Source organism: Perca flavescens, chromosome 2 (genome assembly GCF_004354835.1).
Source record: "Perca flavescens isolate YP-PL-M2 chromosome 2, PFLA_1.0, whole genome shotgun sequence".
Classification (NCBI taxonomy): Eukaryota; Metazoa; Chordata; class Actinopteri; order Perciformes; family Percidae; genus Perca; species Perca flavescens.
In genome coordinates, this window is record NC_041332.1 from 188,800 (window position 1) to 208,631 (window position 19,832).

The window sequence follows — 19,832 nt, forward strand, 5'->3', positions numbered from 1 at the left end:
TAGCAGCTGTAACTAGGGCTGGGTATGGGACTAAAATGTTTGACACCGGTACCGATACCAATACTGTGACTTTGATCCCGGTTCCTAAACGATGTCGGTATGTTTCAGCCGTCTCTGTAATGGAGACTTTCTCCTGCGTGTCTCTACGCCGTGTGATGTCAGACAGCCAATCAGACATGTTTACATCTTGGTGGAAGCATGCTGCGTGCTGATTGGCTCACTGACTCTGATGAGATTTACTCCTTAGGGATTGACATTTGGTATTGAATGACGAGGCATTTTTCGATAATCAATACTTTAGTGGTTAGGGTTATACTAACCCAGCCCTGCGGCTGATTCAGCCACTAACCACTCAGAGGAAACGGGCCCTTTAACCTGGAAACCATAGCAACACGGTGACACCGTTTAGAGCTAGAAGGTGCGTCCAATCAGACAGGTTACCTGGAAACACCTGTGACTCTTCAGAGACCTTTCGTTCTGATGCTAAGATATAGATTTAAAGAAGAGTTTGGAGTGCAGGCTGATGTTTGGATCTTAAGGTTCTGGTCCAGCAGTCGAGTCTGAACACATTTGAATTAATTTCATTTAATTCACGATATTGTTCTGTTGAATGTTCAGACCTCCACATCCTGTTTCACACGGTAATTATCCAAAACTGAAACGGAAATAATCAGTGAGATGTCGGTGACATCACTGCAACCAGCTGGAGCTCAGCAAAGACTTTCAGAAGATTATCTTATTATATTATTTAAATCTGATCTTAAATAAAAAATACATCTCAACGCAAACTCTAAAGAGCTGATCTCAGACTGGGTCGGACACGAATGCAGCGTGTCTGTGTGTGTGTGTGTGTCTGTGTGTGTGTCTGTCTATGTGTGTCTGTCTGTGTGTGTGTGTGTGTGTGTGTGTGTTACATTAAAGTCCATATCATAAACACCCAGCAGGGGGCAGCAGAGAGACACTTCTGTTTTACAAACACTTTGCTTCAGATTCATGGAACACATTTTAGAAACACGTGTTGAGTTCTTGCGGTGGCTCCACCTGGAGGCTCAGCCTCCAGAACCGTCCAGAACTGTGCAGAACTGTGCAGAACCGTGCAGAACCGTGCAGAACCGCCCACGGCGTCCCGTGACTCAGGAGGTCCCGGTCCGATTGGCTGCACGAGTACCCCCCCCCCGCCGTGCGTGCTGGGTGGCTGGCGGCTCAGACCGAGGACTCGCGGGCGGTTTTGGAGCGCAGAGCTCCGGCCCGGCTCAGGAAGGGGAAGGTGGTACCGAGGCAGCCGGCTGCCACGGTGAGGCCCAGACTGGCCCAGGCGCAGCAGATGGACCAGCCGTACCCGTGGTTCACATCGGCCGGCAGCCCGTAGATGAAGGGCGGGTTCCTGGAGAGGTCGTAGGTCACGCTGGCCGCGTACGTACACAGAGAGATGGTGCAGAAGATCCCTGAAGGAAACAGGAAACAGTAGTCTCTTATACCAAGCTCTGGCTCGCAAGGGCTGGCTACACCACAGATGCATTCTGGGATACGAGAATAAACTCTCTGGGGTGTTTACATTTCTTTAAACCAATCACAACGGTCGTGAGCGGGGCTAAACTCCGGACACAGCGACGGTGTCTCTGCTAAATAGTCTCAGGAAGGAACTGGTTCTGGTGGAACATTTACACCCCGCTAAAGAAAACACTTAGTTATTTAAATTAGCTGATACATGGTTAAACCTCATAGGCTCTTACCAGTGTATCTCCATGTGGACTTGGTCCACAGCAATCCAACCAATCAGTCCTAAAACCTCCCAGTTAGAGAGGAAATGATCTAACATATTCTTTATAAAACCTCCCAGTTAGAGAGGAAATGATCTAACATATTCTTAATAAAACCTCCCAGTTAGAGAGGAGATGATCTAACATATTCTTAATAAAACCTCCCAGTTAGAGAAGAAATGATCTAACATATTCTTAATAAAACCTCCCAGTTAGAGAGGAGATGATCTAACATATTCTTAATAAAACCTCCCAGTTAGAGAGGACATAATCTAACATATTCTTTATAAAACCTCCCAGTTAGAGAGGACATAATCTAACATATTCTTAATAAAACCTCCTAGTTAGAGAGGAAAATATCTAACATATTCTTTATAAAACCTCCTAGTTAGAGAGATAATCTAACATATTCTTAATAAAACCTCCCAGTTAGAGAGGAAATGATCTAACATATTCTTTATAAAACCTCCCAGATAGAGAGGAGATAATCTAACATATTCTTAATAAAACCTCCTAGTTAGAGAGATAATCTAACATATTCTTAATAAAACCTCCCAGTTAGAGAGGAGATGATCTAACATATTCTTAATAAAACCTCCCAGTTAGAGAGGAAATGATCTAACATATTCTTAATAAAACCTCCCAGTTAGAGAGGAAATGATCTAACATATTCTTTATAAAACCTCTCAGTTAGAAAGATGTCTATTATCTGAATATTAGTCTGTATATATTGGTAGGAGCTGAAATGACACTTTTTGTTTATATTTACAGTAATTATTTCAAGACTTGCCATATTTCTATTCCTGAGTCAGTGGTTTAGATTGAGAGCTCGGTAGCTGTGGCTGGGATTAATAAAGGGAAGATGTTCTAGCTTTAGTTGAGACCGAACACAGTTTATTAATCATCCTGTTTCACACACATGCAACATTAGCCTCCAACGTTTCGGCAGGATCATAGAGATATTACAGGATATTTGATTTGAATTATTAACTAAACGCATGTTGCCTGGATCCCCAACAAAGGAACTAAGGTGCGTTCAAACCTCTTCTGTTGCCGTGTTAGTGGCTATCATTTAAAAATGGAATAGACACGTAACAAATGCTTTAATGTGCTAATTTTAATAAGTCATTTGATGGTTTTAGGTTGTGATTTAAAACTGGCCAAGGTCAGCCTGCTGAGCTAACTCTGGCTCATTCACAGTTAATGTGCTGCATATTAATGAGTACTCTTCCTGTCAGATAAACAAATACATAGAATGAAATCACTAGCTATGTTTCCATACACACGTTTAAGTCCAAATTAAGTGATTTCAAACGAAAAATGCCTAATGGAAACAGTAAAATTTGACTTCATGAATATCGAGTCAAAGGAAATACGTTTGGTCTCATGGGATTTTCTCTTGATCGATATATACGGCTTATGCGATAAACGCTGATGGAAACGTTATTTGCCGAATAAATAATGAATTGCGATTAAGTTTTAGGTCATTTTATGGTTGCAACCCGCCACAAAACAAAGAAGAAGAAGTTGTAGTTCATTTCCGCCCAGTATTTCTTCTCTGTTTGCACACATGACAGGCGTCAACAAAGACAAGATGGAAGTGGACCAACGAGGAGACGAGAGACTTTCTGAATTTAATTTACGAGCAAAATATAACGGCTATTTTAGACAGCAAAAATCTAAGAAATGTGCATCTGCATTATCATAGCAATGTGTTGATAACGTTGTTTTCTTATTATAGCTCGATATGTCGCTATCAGCTGGCACATAAGCACTATTACAACTTGATATGTGGCTATCAGCTGGTACATAAGCACTATTACAACTGGTGCAATATTGATCATTTGTCGGTAGACAGCGCAATCCATTTTGTCTAGCAAAACTTTTTTCCCAAAAGTTTGCGTGAATGTTGTGCGATTCAGTGCGAAAATGAACGGAAACACCTTAAAATGTCTCAAATCAATTCAATATACCAATTTCACCGCAAAACAGCACGTGACATCATTACACAACAGGTTTTTATTCTCTTTAAAGCTGTTGGATGGAAACACTCTTTCACACTCAGCTTTATTCACATGAGTTTTTTTTACTGAACTTCAGATAATTTGATTGACAAGTGGATGGAAACTTGTGTGTGTGAACTGTTAGCCTTATGAGTTTATTAGTTTGGAGCATGTTGAAGTGTTGTTGTAATACTGTGGTGTACCAGCAGAGGGCAGCAGCATCCCCCAGAAGGTCAAGCTGTTCTGTCTCGACACAAAGGTCTTCTTTCAAACACCTGTCTGCAACATTCACCCTGTCTTTAGTCACCACTGTCTGGCAGCCTGAGCTGGCCTCTGATTGGCTGCTGACTGCTTCCTGTTACCTGCCATTAGGGCGAGCAGCCCGGAGACGTGCTGCGTCAGACTCTCCTCCCAGAAGAAGCCGACGGACGCCACGATGCTGCCGCAGAGCAGCACGGCCGCCGCCATGCCCAGGAACCCTGCTGTGATACGCCGCAGGTCTGCACACACACACACACACACACACACACACACACACAGACACACACACACACACACACACACACACACACACACACACACACACACATACACGCACGCACACACACACACACACACACACACATACACACACACACACACACACACACACACACACACACACACAGACACAGACACACACACACACACACACACACACGCACGCACACACACACACACACACACACACACACACACACACAGTCAAGAGGAAACAGAGTGTGTGTTGCCGTGGTAACCACCTCCTGCTGTTACATAACGATGTCATGGTGTGTGGAGGAGGACTCTGGGCAGTCTGTCAATAATCAGCTTTAATAATTCTGCTAATAAACCGTTCCCTCTGATAACATCATAATGTTTCTCCAGACTTATAACAGGAAACCTTTCCTTAATGAAGATTTAAAGGAGAACTCCGCGCAATTTTTACATTAATCTTGATCTCTATATATTTATGAGTACTGTCGGTAGCAAAACCACATCTCGGTCCTAGCACACTGGAGCTGCTGCAGCTAACGGCCAGAGCTCCCAGTTAGCTAACACGGCAGTTATGGGGCATGTTCCAAAGAGTGTCTTTGTGCCTCTTAACAGACACAAAATGCAACTAAAATGTCTGCGTGTGACGTATGTGAGAAGTCTCTTGTATCACTCGGAGCCAGTCGGGTTGGTAACAGCCAGTTCATTCAGCTAGCATGCTCTGTCTCGTTGGAAATCCTCCGTTGCTGTGAGGAATTTCCCATCTCTAGAAACCTAATTTTCTCTGTGCAAAACTTAAGCAAAGCAATGAACATGAATAATACATGTAATTGAAATAAATAAACAAAATTGAAGCTGTTCTCTTGCAAATTAACAAGGAGTCAATATATAAACAAAATTACAATATGGCTTCTTCATACTGGACTGTTACTTTTTTATATCCTTTAGCTCGTCCCGCTAGCTCGTCCCGCTAGCTCGTTCCGCTAGCTCGTCCCGCTAGCTCGTCCCGCTAGCTCGTCCTGCACCTTCTGTGGTAATCATCACGCAGCAGGTCCGTGTGTATTTGTTGCTCATCTATTGTGTGTGACATGGATCTGGCGTTGGTGAGTAGGAGTCTTGGCAGTAGCGATGTGTGTGGTAGTTTCCTTAGCCGGGCTAGCAGGCCCGACCGGTGTCCTAGCTTCTGCTTCCTCCCCGCCTTCCTCGCCTGCCACAGCCGACAACAGTCCACCGAGCGCCCGCTGGTCTGGTGGATGTCCTCCAGAGGACCGGTCATGGCTCCGCTGGTCTGGTGGATGTCCTCCAGAGGACCGGTCATGGCTCCTCTGGTCTGGTGGATGTCCTCCAGAGGACCGGTCATGGCTCCGCTGGTCTGGTGGATGTCCTCCAGAGGACCAGTCATGGGTCCTCTGGTCTGGTGGATGTCCTCCAGAGGACCGGTCATGGCTCCTCTGGTCTGGTGGATGTCCTCCAGAGGACAGGTCATGGCTCCTCTGGTCTGGTGGATGTCCTCCAGAGGACCAGTCATGGGTCCTCTGGTCTGGTGGATGTCCTCCAGAGGACCAGTCATGGGTCCTCTGGTGTGGTGGATGTCCTCCAGAGGACCGGTCATGGCTCCTCTGGTCTGGTGGATGTCCTTCAGAGGACCGGTCATGGGTCCTCTGGTCTGGTGGATGTCCTCCAGAGGACAGGTCATGGCTCCTCTGGTCTGGTGGATGTCCTCCAGAGGACCGGTCATGGCTCCGCTGGTCTGGTGGATGTCCTCCAGAGGACCGGTCATGGCTCCGCTGGTCTGGTGGATGTCCTCCAGAGGACCGGTCATGGCTCCGCTGGTCTGGTGGATGTCCTCCAGAGGACCGGTCATGGCTCCGCTGGTCTGGTGGATGTCCTCCAGAGGACCGGTCATGGCTCCTCTGGTCTGGTGGATGTCCTCCAGAGGACCGGTCATGGCTCCTCTGGTCTGGTGGATGTCCTCCAGAGGACCGGTCATGGGTCCTCTGGTCTGGTGGATGTCCTCCAGAGGACCGTCATGGGTCCTCTGGTCTGGTGGATGTCCTCCAGAGGACCGGTCATGGCTCCTCTGGTCTGGTGGATGTCCTCCAGAGGACCGGTCATGGCTTTGCCGCAAAAAACTGTAGTTTATTTCCCCCTCAAAAATCGGTAATTGAGCACTGGAGTGGTTATGACCATATCTGTGACTATGGAACTACATGGAAACGATAAATGATGCCTGTGGCTTGCACAGGTAGCGTTACTGAAGGCTAGCTGTAGCTCACGCTGAAGTCCCGTGGGAATTCAGCTGTAGCAGGAAAAGGTAAGCAGTGTGCAGGTCAGAGTGCAGTGTGTGAAGAGTGAAGAGCGGAGGTGTTCACTAGGGAAGAAGCTTGGAATAACGAAATGTTGCTGTTTTTTTGCTAGTAGGAGTCTTGGCAGTAGCAATGTGTGTGGTAGTTTCCTTAGCCGGGCTAGCAGGCCCGACCGGTGTCCTAGCTTCTGCTTCCCCCCCGCCTTCCTCGCCTGCCGCAGCCGACAACAGTCCACCGAGCGCCCGCTGGTATGGTGGATGTCCTCCAGAGGACCGGTCATGGCTCCTCTGGTCTGGTGGATGTCCTCCAGAGGACCGGTCATGTGTCCTCTGTTCTGGTGGATGCCCTCCAGAGGACCAGTCATGGGTCCTCTGGTCTGGTGGATGTCCTCCAGAGGACCAGTCATGGGTCCTCTGGTCTGGTGGATGTCCTCCAGAGGACCGGTCATGGCTCCTCTGGTCTGGTGGATGTCCTCCAGAGGACCGGTCATGGCTCCTCTGGTCTGGTGGATGTCCTCCAGAGGACGGGTCATGGCTCCTTTGGTCGGGTGGATGTCCTCCAGAGGACCGGTCATGGGTCCTCTGGTCTGGTGGATGTCCTCCAGAGGCCAGGTCATGGCTCCTCTGGTCTGGTGGATGTCCTCCAGAGGACCGGTCATGGCTCCGCTGGTCTGGTGGATGTCCTCCAGAGGACCAGTCATGGGTCCTCTGGTCTGGTGGATGTCCTCCAGAGGACCGGTCATGGCTCCTCTGGTCTGGTGGATGTCCTCCAGAGGACCGGTCATGGGTCCTCTGGTCTGGTGGATGTCCTCCAGAGGACCGGTCATGGCTCCGCTGGTCTGGTGGATGTCCTCCAGAGGACCAGTCATGGGTCCTCTGGTCTGGTGGATGTCCTCCAGAGGACCAGTCATGGGTCCTCTGGTCTGGTGGATGTCCTCCAGAGGACAGGTCATGGCTCCTTTGGTCTGGTGGATGCCCTCCAGAGGACCAGTCATGGGTCCTCTGGTCTGGTGGATGTCCTCCAGAGGACCAGTCATGGGTCCTCTGGTCTGGTGGATGTCCTCCAGAGGACCGGTCATGGCTCCTCTGGTCGGGTGGATGTCCTCCAGAGGACCGGTCATGGGTCCTCTGGTCTGGTGGATGTCCTCCAGAGGCCAGGTCATGGCTCCTCTGGTCTGGTGGATGTCCTCCAGAGGACCGGTCATGGCTCCGCTGGTCTGGTGGATGTCCTCCAGAGGACCGGTCATGGCTCTGCTGGTCTGGTGGATGTCCTCCAGAGGACCGTCATGGATCCTCTGGTCTGGTGGATGTCCTCCAGAGGACCGGTCATGGCTCCGCTGGTCTGGTGGATGTCCTCCAGAGGACCGGTCATGGCTCCGCTGGTCTGGTGGATGTCCTCCAGAGGACCGTCATGGGTCCTCTGGTCTGGTGGATGTCCTCCAGAGGACCGGTCATGGCTCCTCTGGTCTGGTGGATGTCCTCCAGAAGACCGGTCATGGCTTTGCCGCAAAAAACTGTAGTTTATTTCCCCCTCAAAAATCGGTAATTGAGCACTGGAGTGGTTATGACCATATCTGTGACTATGGAACTACATGGAAACGATAAATGATGCCTGTGGCTTGCACAGGTAGCGTTACTGAAGGCTAGCTGTAGCTCACGCTGAAGTCCCGTGGGAATTCAGCTGTAGCAGGAAAAGGTAAACAGTGTGCAGGTCAGAGTGCAGTGTGTGAAGAGTGAAGAGCGGAGGTGTTCACTAGGGAAGAAGCTTGGAGTAACGAGATGTTGTTTTTTTGCTACTGACAGTACTCATAAATTTATAGCAATCAAGATTAATGTAAAAATTGCCCGAAGTTCTCCTTTAATAATGTTCTCAGCCAGACATGTGTTAAAGCAAACAGTAAAGAAAAGAAATGAAAAGCATGTTAAAAACCTAAGTAACGTAAACCTCGTCCTGCTGGATGGTTCTAGTGTTTATAATGTTATATAAATGTATAAATATATATAATATATAATATCAGCAGCAGATACCACTCATCCTGCTGGATGGTTCTAGTGTTTATAATGTTATATAAATGTATAAATATATATAATATATAATATTACGCAGCAGATGCCACTCGTCCTGCTGGATAGTCCGCGTCAGGTTCAGAGGGATGTTCCTCAGTCTGATTGGCTGAGAGAAGTGATACTTCACAGCTGTGCAGCGATCAGCGATACCTGCAGAGACACAGAGACAGGTGATGTCATCATACTGCACCTGTGATGTCATCGTACTGCACCTGTGATGTCTTCATACTGCACCTGTCACTGTGCATGTTTACGCTCAGTTAGGGTTATGGAACACTGGATTATTGCTACTATATGACAGATTTACAGCAGCAGGCAGCCATGTTTCTGTTACAGCAGTACAGTTAAGCTGCACATGCCAAATCTGCTACACGTCGTGCCAAACTCTGCACATTCATCAAAAACACAGTAAAATGATGTGTAAAAGCCAACATATACTACACTTGACAACTAAGTCTCACACAGGCCTATAGCAGCATCACAAATTACAATTTATGATGCAATACTTCTGATATGCATGGCATTTCAATAAACTAAACAAAATATGTACATTATCTGGTCACACTGTCACAACAGATTATATTAACCTACTCAATTTACAGATAGCATAATAGCTCTAACCTTTAGAAGTTCTAATTTATTGTCTTTTTCTTTGCAATGTAGCAGATCAAATCCTCAAAGTCCAGCTCCCTCAGCAGCTCGCTAACCCTACTACACATGCGCTGCTGTGTGTTGGGAGCACTTTACAGGCAACGCAACAAATGTCTCCGGTGGACAGTGAATATAGAATCCACTCCCGTGGTACCGTTTCACCGTTGTGAAGGTGTCGGGTCAGTGCCTCGTTAGTGAGAGAGCGGGTCTTTCTGCCGCCAGCCTCGTCCCCCCTCCGAGATGCTGGACATTTAGCCGCCGATTCTGAAAGGCTAATATCCCTCTGGGTATAACTTCCTCCCGGACGGTCTCTGTAATCGGTCCCCGTAGTGCAGGGCCTTCAGAGATGATGGTACCTGAGGTGCCATTACCTTGGTCTGTAATGCTGATGACCGGCCTCATCTCTGTCTTTTTCCACAACAACTTTGCTAAAGTTAACGTTAGCCACCGTTAGCTGTGGCTGAGTCTAGCTGGTAGAAGGCAGCGATTCTTCCAAGCTAACGTTGGCTAGCTTCTCGACATCCTCCTCTTCGTCATTCCCAGCTCTTTTTAAAAAGCTATTTATTCAATCTGACCAGCGATCAGTTACAAATTAATTCCACTCTTTCAATCTCAACTCTTTCTTAGAAAGCTGATCCTGAATCAGTACGATGTAAACAACCTGCTCTATGCCCACCCACCTTTACCATTAGCCAATCTATACAGTGCATGCGGCCTACTCCCAATCATTACCTGTCCAGTTATCATACTGACTTATAAAACCCACAATCACGAGACTTCATTTTTTTGTAAACTACTTTTATTTTATTCTGATTGGATAATTATCACCATAATGATTAATTATCACCATAATGATTAATGCCCATTGGGTAATCCGGGCTTGATTGCAGTTTGCCAACAAGGGGTGCTGCCACCAACAGAGGGTGCTGCAGCACCCCTACTTCCCGCGCCTATGGATTTCTCCTGCGCTCTTGGATGGTTTGTGTTACAACCCGATCAAAATTCTCCAACCAATAGAATGCCAGCTGTAGTGTTGACCAATGAAATGATCCCTGCTCCGTTGAGGGTGTGTTAGCTTTACGGTAGAACATCCGATGCGGACGGCTACTCCGTTTATTTTCCCCCGCCGTCCATCACTTTATTATTAGTATACAATATATATATATATATATATATATATATATACTGTATGTGTCTCTGAGTAATCTACTATATAATACTACCAGTCTGTATGTGTCTGAGTAATATACTATATAATACTACCAGTCTGTATGTGTCTTAGTAATATACTATATAATACTACCAGTCTGTATGTGTCTGAGTAATATACTATATAATACTACCAGTCTGTATGTGTCTGAGTAATATACTATATAATACTACCAGTCTGTGTGTGTCTCTGAGTAATATACTATATAATACCACCAGTCTGTGTGTGTCTGGGTTTCTGCCCAGATCAATGATGATGTAATCTTCAGTCTGATGCAGCGTAATGATGTAATGATATGAAACATGATGTAATGTAATTAGGAGTGCAGTAATCTGATTACTCTCTCTCCTCTCTGACCTCCAGGTTTCAGCTCGGCTCGCTGCCAGACGCTGCAGAGACAAAACTGCTGACGTCATGATTACACCCAGCTTTTAATCTGCAGAGAGAAAACTGCTGACATCATGATTACACCCATCTTTTAATCTGCAGAGAGAAAACTGCTGACGTCATGATTACACCCAGTTTTTAATCTGCAGAGAGAAAACTGCTGACATCATGATTACTCCCAGTTTTTAATCTGCAGAGAGAAAACTGCTGACATCATGATTACACCCATCTTTTAATCTGTAGAGAAAACTGCTGACATCATGATTACGCCCATCTTTTAATCTGCAGAGAGAAAACAATTGACATCATGATTACACCCATCTTTTAATCTGCAGAGAAAACTGCTGACATCATGGTTACACCCATCTTTTAATCTGCAGAGAGAAAACTGCTGATGTCATGATTACACCCATCTTTTAATCTGCAGAGAGAAAACTGCTGATGTCATGATTACACCCATCTTTTAATCTGCAGAGAGAAAACTGCTGACGTCATTATTACACCCATCTTTCAATCTGCAGAGAAAACTGCTGACATCATGATTACACCCAGCTTTTAATCTGCAGAGCCCTGGCTGACCCGGGCTAACCACCAGTCCTGGCTGACAGGAGAGATCCACCGGCTGCTGATCTGAGAACAGCGAGGACCAACCTGTGGCATATCAGACCATCCCAGACTACATATCAGACCATCCCGGACTACATATCAGACCATCCCAGACTACATCCCGGACTACATATCAGACCATCCTGGACTACATCCTGGACTACATATCAGACCTTCCCGGACTACATCCCGGACTACATATCAGACCATCCTGGACTACATCCTGGACTACATATCAGACCATCCCGGACTACATCCCGGACTACATATCAGACCTTCCCGGACCACATATCCAGACCATCCCGGACTACATCCCGGACTACATATCCAGACCATCCCGGACTACATCCCGGACTACATATCAGACCATCCCGGACTACATATCAGATGATCCCGGACTACATATCCAGACCATCCCGGACTACATATCAGACGATCCCGGACTACATCCCGGACTACATATCAGACCTTCCCGGACCACATATCCAGACCATCCCGGACTACATCCCGGACTACATATCCAGACCATCCCGGACTACATATCAGACCATCCCAGACTACATCCCGGACTACATATCCAGACCATCCCGGACTACATATCCAGACCATCCCGGACTACATATCAGACCATCCCGGACTACATATCAGACCATCCCGGAGTACATATCAGACCATCCCGGACTACATCCTGGACTACATATCAGACCATCCTGGACTACATCCTGGACTACATATCCAGACCATCCCGGACTACATATCCAGACCATCCCGGACTACATATCAGACCATCCCGGACTACATATCAGACCATCCCGGAGTACATATCAGACCATCCCGGACTACATCCTGGACTACATATCAGACCATCCTGGACTACATCCTGGACTACATATGAGACCATCCCGGACTACATATCAGACCATCCCGGACTACATATCAGACCATCCCGGACTTCATCCTGGACTACATATCAGACCATCCCGGACTATATCCTGGACTACATATCAGACCATCCCGGACTACATCCTGGACTACATATCAGACCATCCCGGACGACATATCAGACCATCCCGGACTTCATCCTGGACTACATATCAGACCATCCCGGACTACATCCTGGACTACATATCAGACCATCCCGGACTACATCCCGGACTACATATTAGACCTTCCCGGACCACATATCCAGACCATCCCGGACTACATATCAGACCATCCCGGACTACATATCAGACCATCCCGGACTACATCCCGGACTACATATCAGACCATCCCGGACTACATCCCGGACTACATATCAGACCTTCCCAGACTACATCCCGGACTACATATCAGACCATCCCGGACTACATCCCGGACTACATATCAGACCATCCCGGACTACATCCCGGACTACATATCAGACCATCCCGGACTACATATCAGACCTTCCCGGACCACATATCCAGACCATCCTGGACTACATCCCGGACTACATATCCAGACCATCCCGGACTACATATCAGACCATCCCGGACTACATCCCGGACTACATATCAGACCTTCCCGGACTACATATCAGACCATCCCGGACTACATCCCGGACTACATATCCAGACCATCCCGGACTACATATCAGACGATCCCGGACTACATCCCGGACTACATATCAGTCCTTCCCGGACTACATATCAGACCATCCTGGACTACATCCCGGACTACATATCAGACCATCCCGGACTACATATCAGACCATCCCGGAACACATCCCGGACTACATATCAGACCTTCCCGGACTACATATCAGACCATCCCGGACTACATATCAGACCATCCCGGACTACATATCCAGACCATCCCGGACTACATATCAGACCATCCCGGACTACATATCAGACCATACCGGACTACATATCAGACCATACCGGACTACATATCAGACCATCCCGGACTACATATCAGACCATACCGGACTACATATCCAGACCATCCCGGACTACATATCAGACCATACCGGACTACATATCAGACCATACCGGACTACATATCAGACCATCCCGGACTACATATCAGACCATCCCAGACTACATATCAGACCATCACAGACTACATATCAGTCCATCCCAGACTACATATCCAGACCATCCCAGACTACATATCCAGTTCATCCCAGACTACATACTACATATCCAGACCATCCCAGACTAAAAACCCTCTCCACAGACCTGCGAAAGCAACACCTCAGAAGACCCGCCCCCCCTCCTCCCCTCAAGACTGTAGAGTCTGTAAAGATGAACTTTATTGTGTTCATGTTAGATAAAAGGTACGTTAATATAACTGCTTTAATGTAAACATTGGTACTTTCATAACGCAGCAGGTTAGAGGGAACCCTCTCCAAGATCAACACCTGCAAGCCTGCTGGTCCGGGACAACGTTCCCCGTCGTGTGCTGAAGAACTGTACATAGGAGCTCAGAGATGTCTTCACAGACATTTTATACTCCCCTCTGAGTCAGGCTGTTGTTCCATCGGGCTTCAAAGAAGCACTCTCCATCCACTTTCAATAACTATCGCCCCGTTGCACTGACCCCCATCATCATGAAGTCCTTTGAAAGCCTAGTCCTGGCTCAGATAAAATCCACCCTGGACCAGTTAGCATATAGTGGTAAGACACTAAGAGGAAGGGAGACTAGTGGAGGAGTCAAGGAGGAAATGTAAGGGCTATGAGATGCACCGCAAGACTTTAGTTAAGGGCGTGTAGAACAAGAGACTTTGTTACGGTGTTGTGTTCCTAACCAACATCTGTGTGATTCTAAATAGCTTAACTGCTGAGCATTTCATTATATAACTGACTGCTGGACTTTCTGAGTGAGAGGCCTCAGGCAGCAGCACGTCCAGAACCACCGTTCTGGGCACGGGGACCCCCAAACCCCCTGCTGACCCACGACTGCGCTCCAGCAGAACCAACCACATCGTAAAGAAAGCGTGGGGGTCTCATCTCCAACAACCATGAGAGCTCCTACAGGAAGGTCAGCCAACTGGTAATAACCTCTACCTCTATCTACATCCTATCATTACTAGGGAAACAGTTGTACATTTTTGCTCCCCAACTTGCACATTAAGTTTATCTATATCTATTGAAACAATTGTACATTTTTTTATGTATATTGTTTGCTATTATTTAATGTATACTCTGTATGTGTGCTGTGTGTCTGATATTTTGCTGCTGCAACACCGTTATTTCCCATCTTTTGGGATCAATAAAAATATATCTATCTATCTATCTATCTATCTATCTATCTATCTATCTATCTATCTATCTATCTATCTATCTATCCATCCATCTATCCATCTATCTATCTATCTATCCATCTATCCATCCATCTATCCATCTATCTATCTATCTATCTATCTATCTACCTGAACGCTGACAAGACCAAGGAAGTGGTTATTGACCTCTGAAGAGGCCGCCCCCCAAAACGCCCCCTGACCATCAGCTGTGTTCGGGGGTGCAGAGCAGTGAGGCTCTCTCCTGGAAAACAATCACTGCATCACTAGCCAAGGAGTCCCAGTCTACTTCCTCCGCCAGCTGCTAGTACCTGCATTAATACATTAATAGTAGTACTGCCGTGTTACTGCCAATGTCCAGCTGCTCTGACATATCATTTATTAATACATTAAAGGAATGAAACTACCGTTTAGTCTCATGGTTGATTAATGTCTGGATTATTTCCTCTAATGTCCTGTTATGTCCACAACTCAGAAATCTTGAGTGTCCTGTCCCAGAAGAGAGAAGACACTAGAACGTATTCAGATTTAGAGACTAGAACGTATTCATATTTAGAGACTAGTACGTATTCACATTTAGAGACTAGAACGTATTCATATTTAGAGACTAGAACATATTCATATTTAGAGACTAGAAAGTGTTCATATTTAGAGACTAGAACGTATTCACATTTGGAGACTAGAACATATTCATATTTAGAGACTAGAACGTATTCACATTTAGAGACTAGAACGTATTCATATTTAGAGACTAGAACGTATTCATATTTAGAGACTAGAACGTATTCACATTTAGAGACTAGAACGTATTCATATTTAGAGACTAGAACGTGTTCACATTTAGAGACTAGAACGTATTCATATTTAGAGACTAGAACGTATTCATATTTAGAGACTAGAACGTATTCACATTTAGAGACTAGAACGTATTCATATTTAGAGACTAGAACGTGTTCATATTTAGAGACTAGAACATATTCACATTTAGAGACTAGAACGTATTCATATTTAGAGACTAGAACGTGTTCATATTTAGAGACTAGAACGTATTCATATTTAGAGACTAGAACGTATTCACATTTAGAGACTAGAACGTATTCATATTTAGAGACTAGAACGTATTCACATTTAGAGACTAGAACGTATTCATATTTAGAGACTAGAACGTGTTCATATTTAGAGACTAGAACGTATTCACATTTAGAGACTAGAACGTATTCATAACATGTTCATATTTAGAGACTAGAACGTATTCACATTTAGAGACTAGAACATATTCATATTTAGAGACTAGACGTCTTCATATTTAGAGACTAGAACGTATTCATATTTAGAGACTAGAACGTATTCATATTTAGAGACTAGAACGTGTTCATATTTAGAGACTAGAACGTATTCACATTTAGAGACTAGAACTTATTCACATTTAGAGACTAGAACATATTCATATTTAGAGACTAGAACATATTCACATTTAGAGACTAGAACGTGTTCATATTTAGAGACTAGAACGTGTTCATATTTAGAGACTAGAACGTGTTCATATTTAGAGACTAGAGCGTATTCACATTCATATTTAGAGACTAGAACATATTCATATTTAGAGACTAGAACGTATTCACATTTAGAGACTAGAACGTGTTCATATTTAGAGACTAGAGCGTATTCACATTCATATTTAGAGACCAGAACATATTCACATTTAGAGACTAGAACGTGTTCATATTTAGAGACTAGAGCGTATTCACATTCATATTTAGAGACTAGAACATATTCATATTTAGAGACTAGAACGTATTCACATTTAGAGACTAGAACATATTCATATTTAGAGACTAGAACGTGTTCATATTTAGAGACTAGAACGTATTCACATTTAGAGACTAGAACGTGTTCATATTTAGAGACTAGAGCGTATTCACATTCATATTTAGAGACTAGAACATATTCACATTTAGAGACTAGAAAGTATTCACATTTAGAGACTAGAACGTATTCACATTTAACAAGCTGACATCACACTAGTTAACCTGGTTTATCATCATCGACTCCAACTGATTGATCGATTAACAGAATAGTTGGAGATTAATTTAGTAGTTGACAACTGATCCATTCATCTTTGCAGCTCTACATCCATCCATTTGACCTGTGTTTACTATTTATTCTTGTTGGTGAACTCATTTCATCCACATGAGTGAAGGTTTGTTTTCATGAAGAGATTTGAAGAATTTCAAAAAGGGGGAAATCCTGTTTTACATTTGGGGCCGGTTATCTATTTCCACACATGGCTCTGGGACAGATTTCACTTTACAGGAATCTGAGTTTGTTCTGAACATTTAGATATGAAACACATGGAGATCACTTATATAGAAATTACCTTACAAAGGGAATTTAGGCCAGTATGCAAACATGGAGACCTCTGAGGGTTAACCAGTTATTGAGTGTATATGTGCAGAAGTAGATGTTATTAGGAACATAACACACACTCACACACACACACATACACTCTGAACACACACACACACACACACATCCCTAAAAACTGCTGTGTTTAGCACTACGTTTGTTATAGCACTTTAAATATCTGTACATATTAATAATATCTAATGTATATGATGTTAAATTCTCCTGTCATACAAAACATATTGTATTAGGCTATATGACTTTAAATATATATATATATATATATATATATATATATATATATATATATATATATATATATATATATATATATATATATATATATATATATTGTGTATTTATAGTCATATTAGCCTAGTCATATTTGAGTGTATATGTGTAGTAGTAGATGTTATTATGAACAAAGTATGACTATAAATATATATTTATAAACATAATATCCTTAAAAAACCCAGAGTATATATATATATATATATATAGCCTAAAGGTCTGTGAGTGTCTCCCTGGTCACAGTGACTAAAAAACACACAGTATAAACAGACTATATATATATATATATATATATATATATATATATATATATATATATATATATATATATATATATATATGTATATTATATACATATATACATAGGCTATAGGCTATGTGTAGGATATATTTGGGATTCTGACCGCGGTCGATGAGCTTGTCGATGTCCGGGTCCAGACCCCGGAAGTAGCACTTCCTCCAGAGGCCGGAGTGCGCGGAGAACAGCGGCCTGCCGCACTCCGTCTCCAGGATGCCCATCCCCAGGATGGCCCGCCAGTTCTCCAGCAGCTCCTCTTCGCGGCTGCCCACGTGCACGGGCTTCATGTGCGCCACGTCCCGCGGCCGCGCGCCGCCGCTGCCGGTGTCCACAAGCGGCAGGTGGTAGATGGGCATCTCTCGGTTCTTCTGGTCGTTGGAATCGGACCCGTGGCGGTCGCAGTTGTCCTTGTGTCTGCGCGTGTCCGTCTCGTACCAGTGGTCGGAGGAGATGGCGGTGACGAGCAGCAGCAGCGCCATCACGCTGAGCGCGAGGCTCACCGCGGACACGGTGACGGTGGCCGGCCGCGCTCTCTCCATGGCCGGGACCGCCGGGACCGCCGGGCCGCTCCCGGAACCGGTACCAGAGCCGCTGGTTCCGTTACTGTGCATCTTCAGCTGCCATCGCGGTCCGCGCGCACTCAGCCGTTCCCCGTGCAGCCTCCGGAGCGCGTTGTCATGCCGACTGACGGACCGACCGAGCTGAGGCAAGCTGGGGGGGGGGCAGACACACAGCAGCACCGGAAGTTCACTGAAACAGCCTTCAAAATAAAGCATTTTTACTCGAGTGGCCTATATCAGCGCAGCAGACAGGGGGACAGGATCTTTATTCAAACATCTTCTCCCATCTGTCTCCAAATCACAGCTGCATTTTATTTATGATTGATGGAAACTGTTAAGATAATTTATTTATCAAGAATAGACAGAAACGCTGATATTTCCATAAACCGTTCCATTCTGATTTACTGCAACATCTCGCCCAATGGGAGCCCTACTAACATCGTAACTGGCCATTAGAGCAGCGTATTACGGGATGGATTCCAATGGAGTTCTACTCCAGTTGTTAATCTGGAGGTTTTATAGCATCAAACAACTAATAAAAACCAAACTGGTCAGAGGAATGAACTACAGACAGAATCAGCTTTGGGAAACATTTATTTGACGTGTAGTTTGATTTTGTTTGGGGGCGGGGCTTATGAGATATGCTGCAGCCAGCCACCAGGGGGCCATCCAGATGTTTGGGTCGGGGCTTATGAGATATGCTGCAGCCAGCCACCAGGGGGCCATCCAGATGTTTGGGTCGGGGCTTATGAGATATGCTGCAGCCAGCCACCAGGGGGCCATCCAGATGTTTGGGTCGGGGCTTATGAGAAACAGCAGTAATCTGATTACCCGGTTATCCCTGTTATAGTCTATATGCTACATACAGCCATTCATTTACGGGAGACTCCCGTCACCTTCATCTTTCTGTGTGTTGGCACTCTAAACTCAAAAAATACATAAAATGAAAAATCTAATAATATCTATCTTTTTTTGAGTAATATTCACACACTCAGCCATTTTACTTCCAGATCTCGCCTCCCTACGTGCACGTTCCACCAAAACAAGTTCCTTCCAGAGCCTATTTCGCAAAGGCACCGTAGCTCCGTCCGGAGCTCAGTGCCGCCCACGATGATTGTGATTGGATGCCATTAAAGCAGGGCTTTAATGCTGTGATGTAGAGCTGGACATGTGAGACTATCCCTGACATCATGATGACATCATGAAGTGAGATTAAAATACAGAACGCTGCTGCAGTGTGAAAAGATCACTGAGTCTTATTCTGAAATCACAGACAGGAAGTGCTGACGCTTTGTCCCGGCGGCTGACTTGACCCTTCCTTGCTGAGCTGGGTGTGACTCTCTCTCTCTCTCTCTCTCTCTCTCTCTCTCTTTCTCTGACACAACAGTGATTCCTGATGATCACAGGTTTTTTATGGACCGGAGGTTGAGCTGATTGTCTGTGTGGAGTCTCTGTTTCTAGTAATGGTCAGTGTGACGGGAGTCTTTCAGTATTTACTTTAGTTTTGATGTTT

At 45.2% G+C, this 19,832-nt stretch overlaps 1 protein-coding gene across 1 annotated transcript; it reads right to left on the reverse strand.

Annotated features, from left to right (window-relative positions):
• Positions 1-1,203: 1,203 nt before the first annotated feature.
• Positions 1,204-18,315, reverse strand: tmem178a (transmembrane protein 178a). Its single transcript, XM_028565281.1, has 4 exons — positions 17,866-18,315; positions 8,685-8,798; positions 4,126-4,263; positions 1,204-1,445 (listed from the first exon to the last, which is right to left on the reverse strand). Exons 1-4 carry the CDS (start codon positions 18,296-18,298, stop codon positions 1,204-1,206), a joined length of 927 nt encoding a protein of 308 aa, XP_028421082.1. The 5' UTR covers positions 18,299-18,315.
• Positions 18,316-19,832: the final 1,517 nt, after the last annotated feature.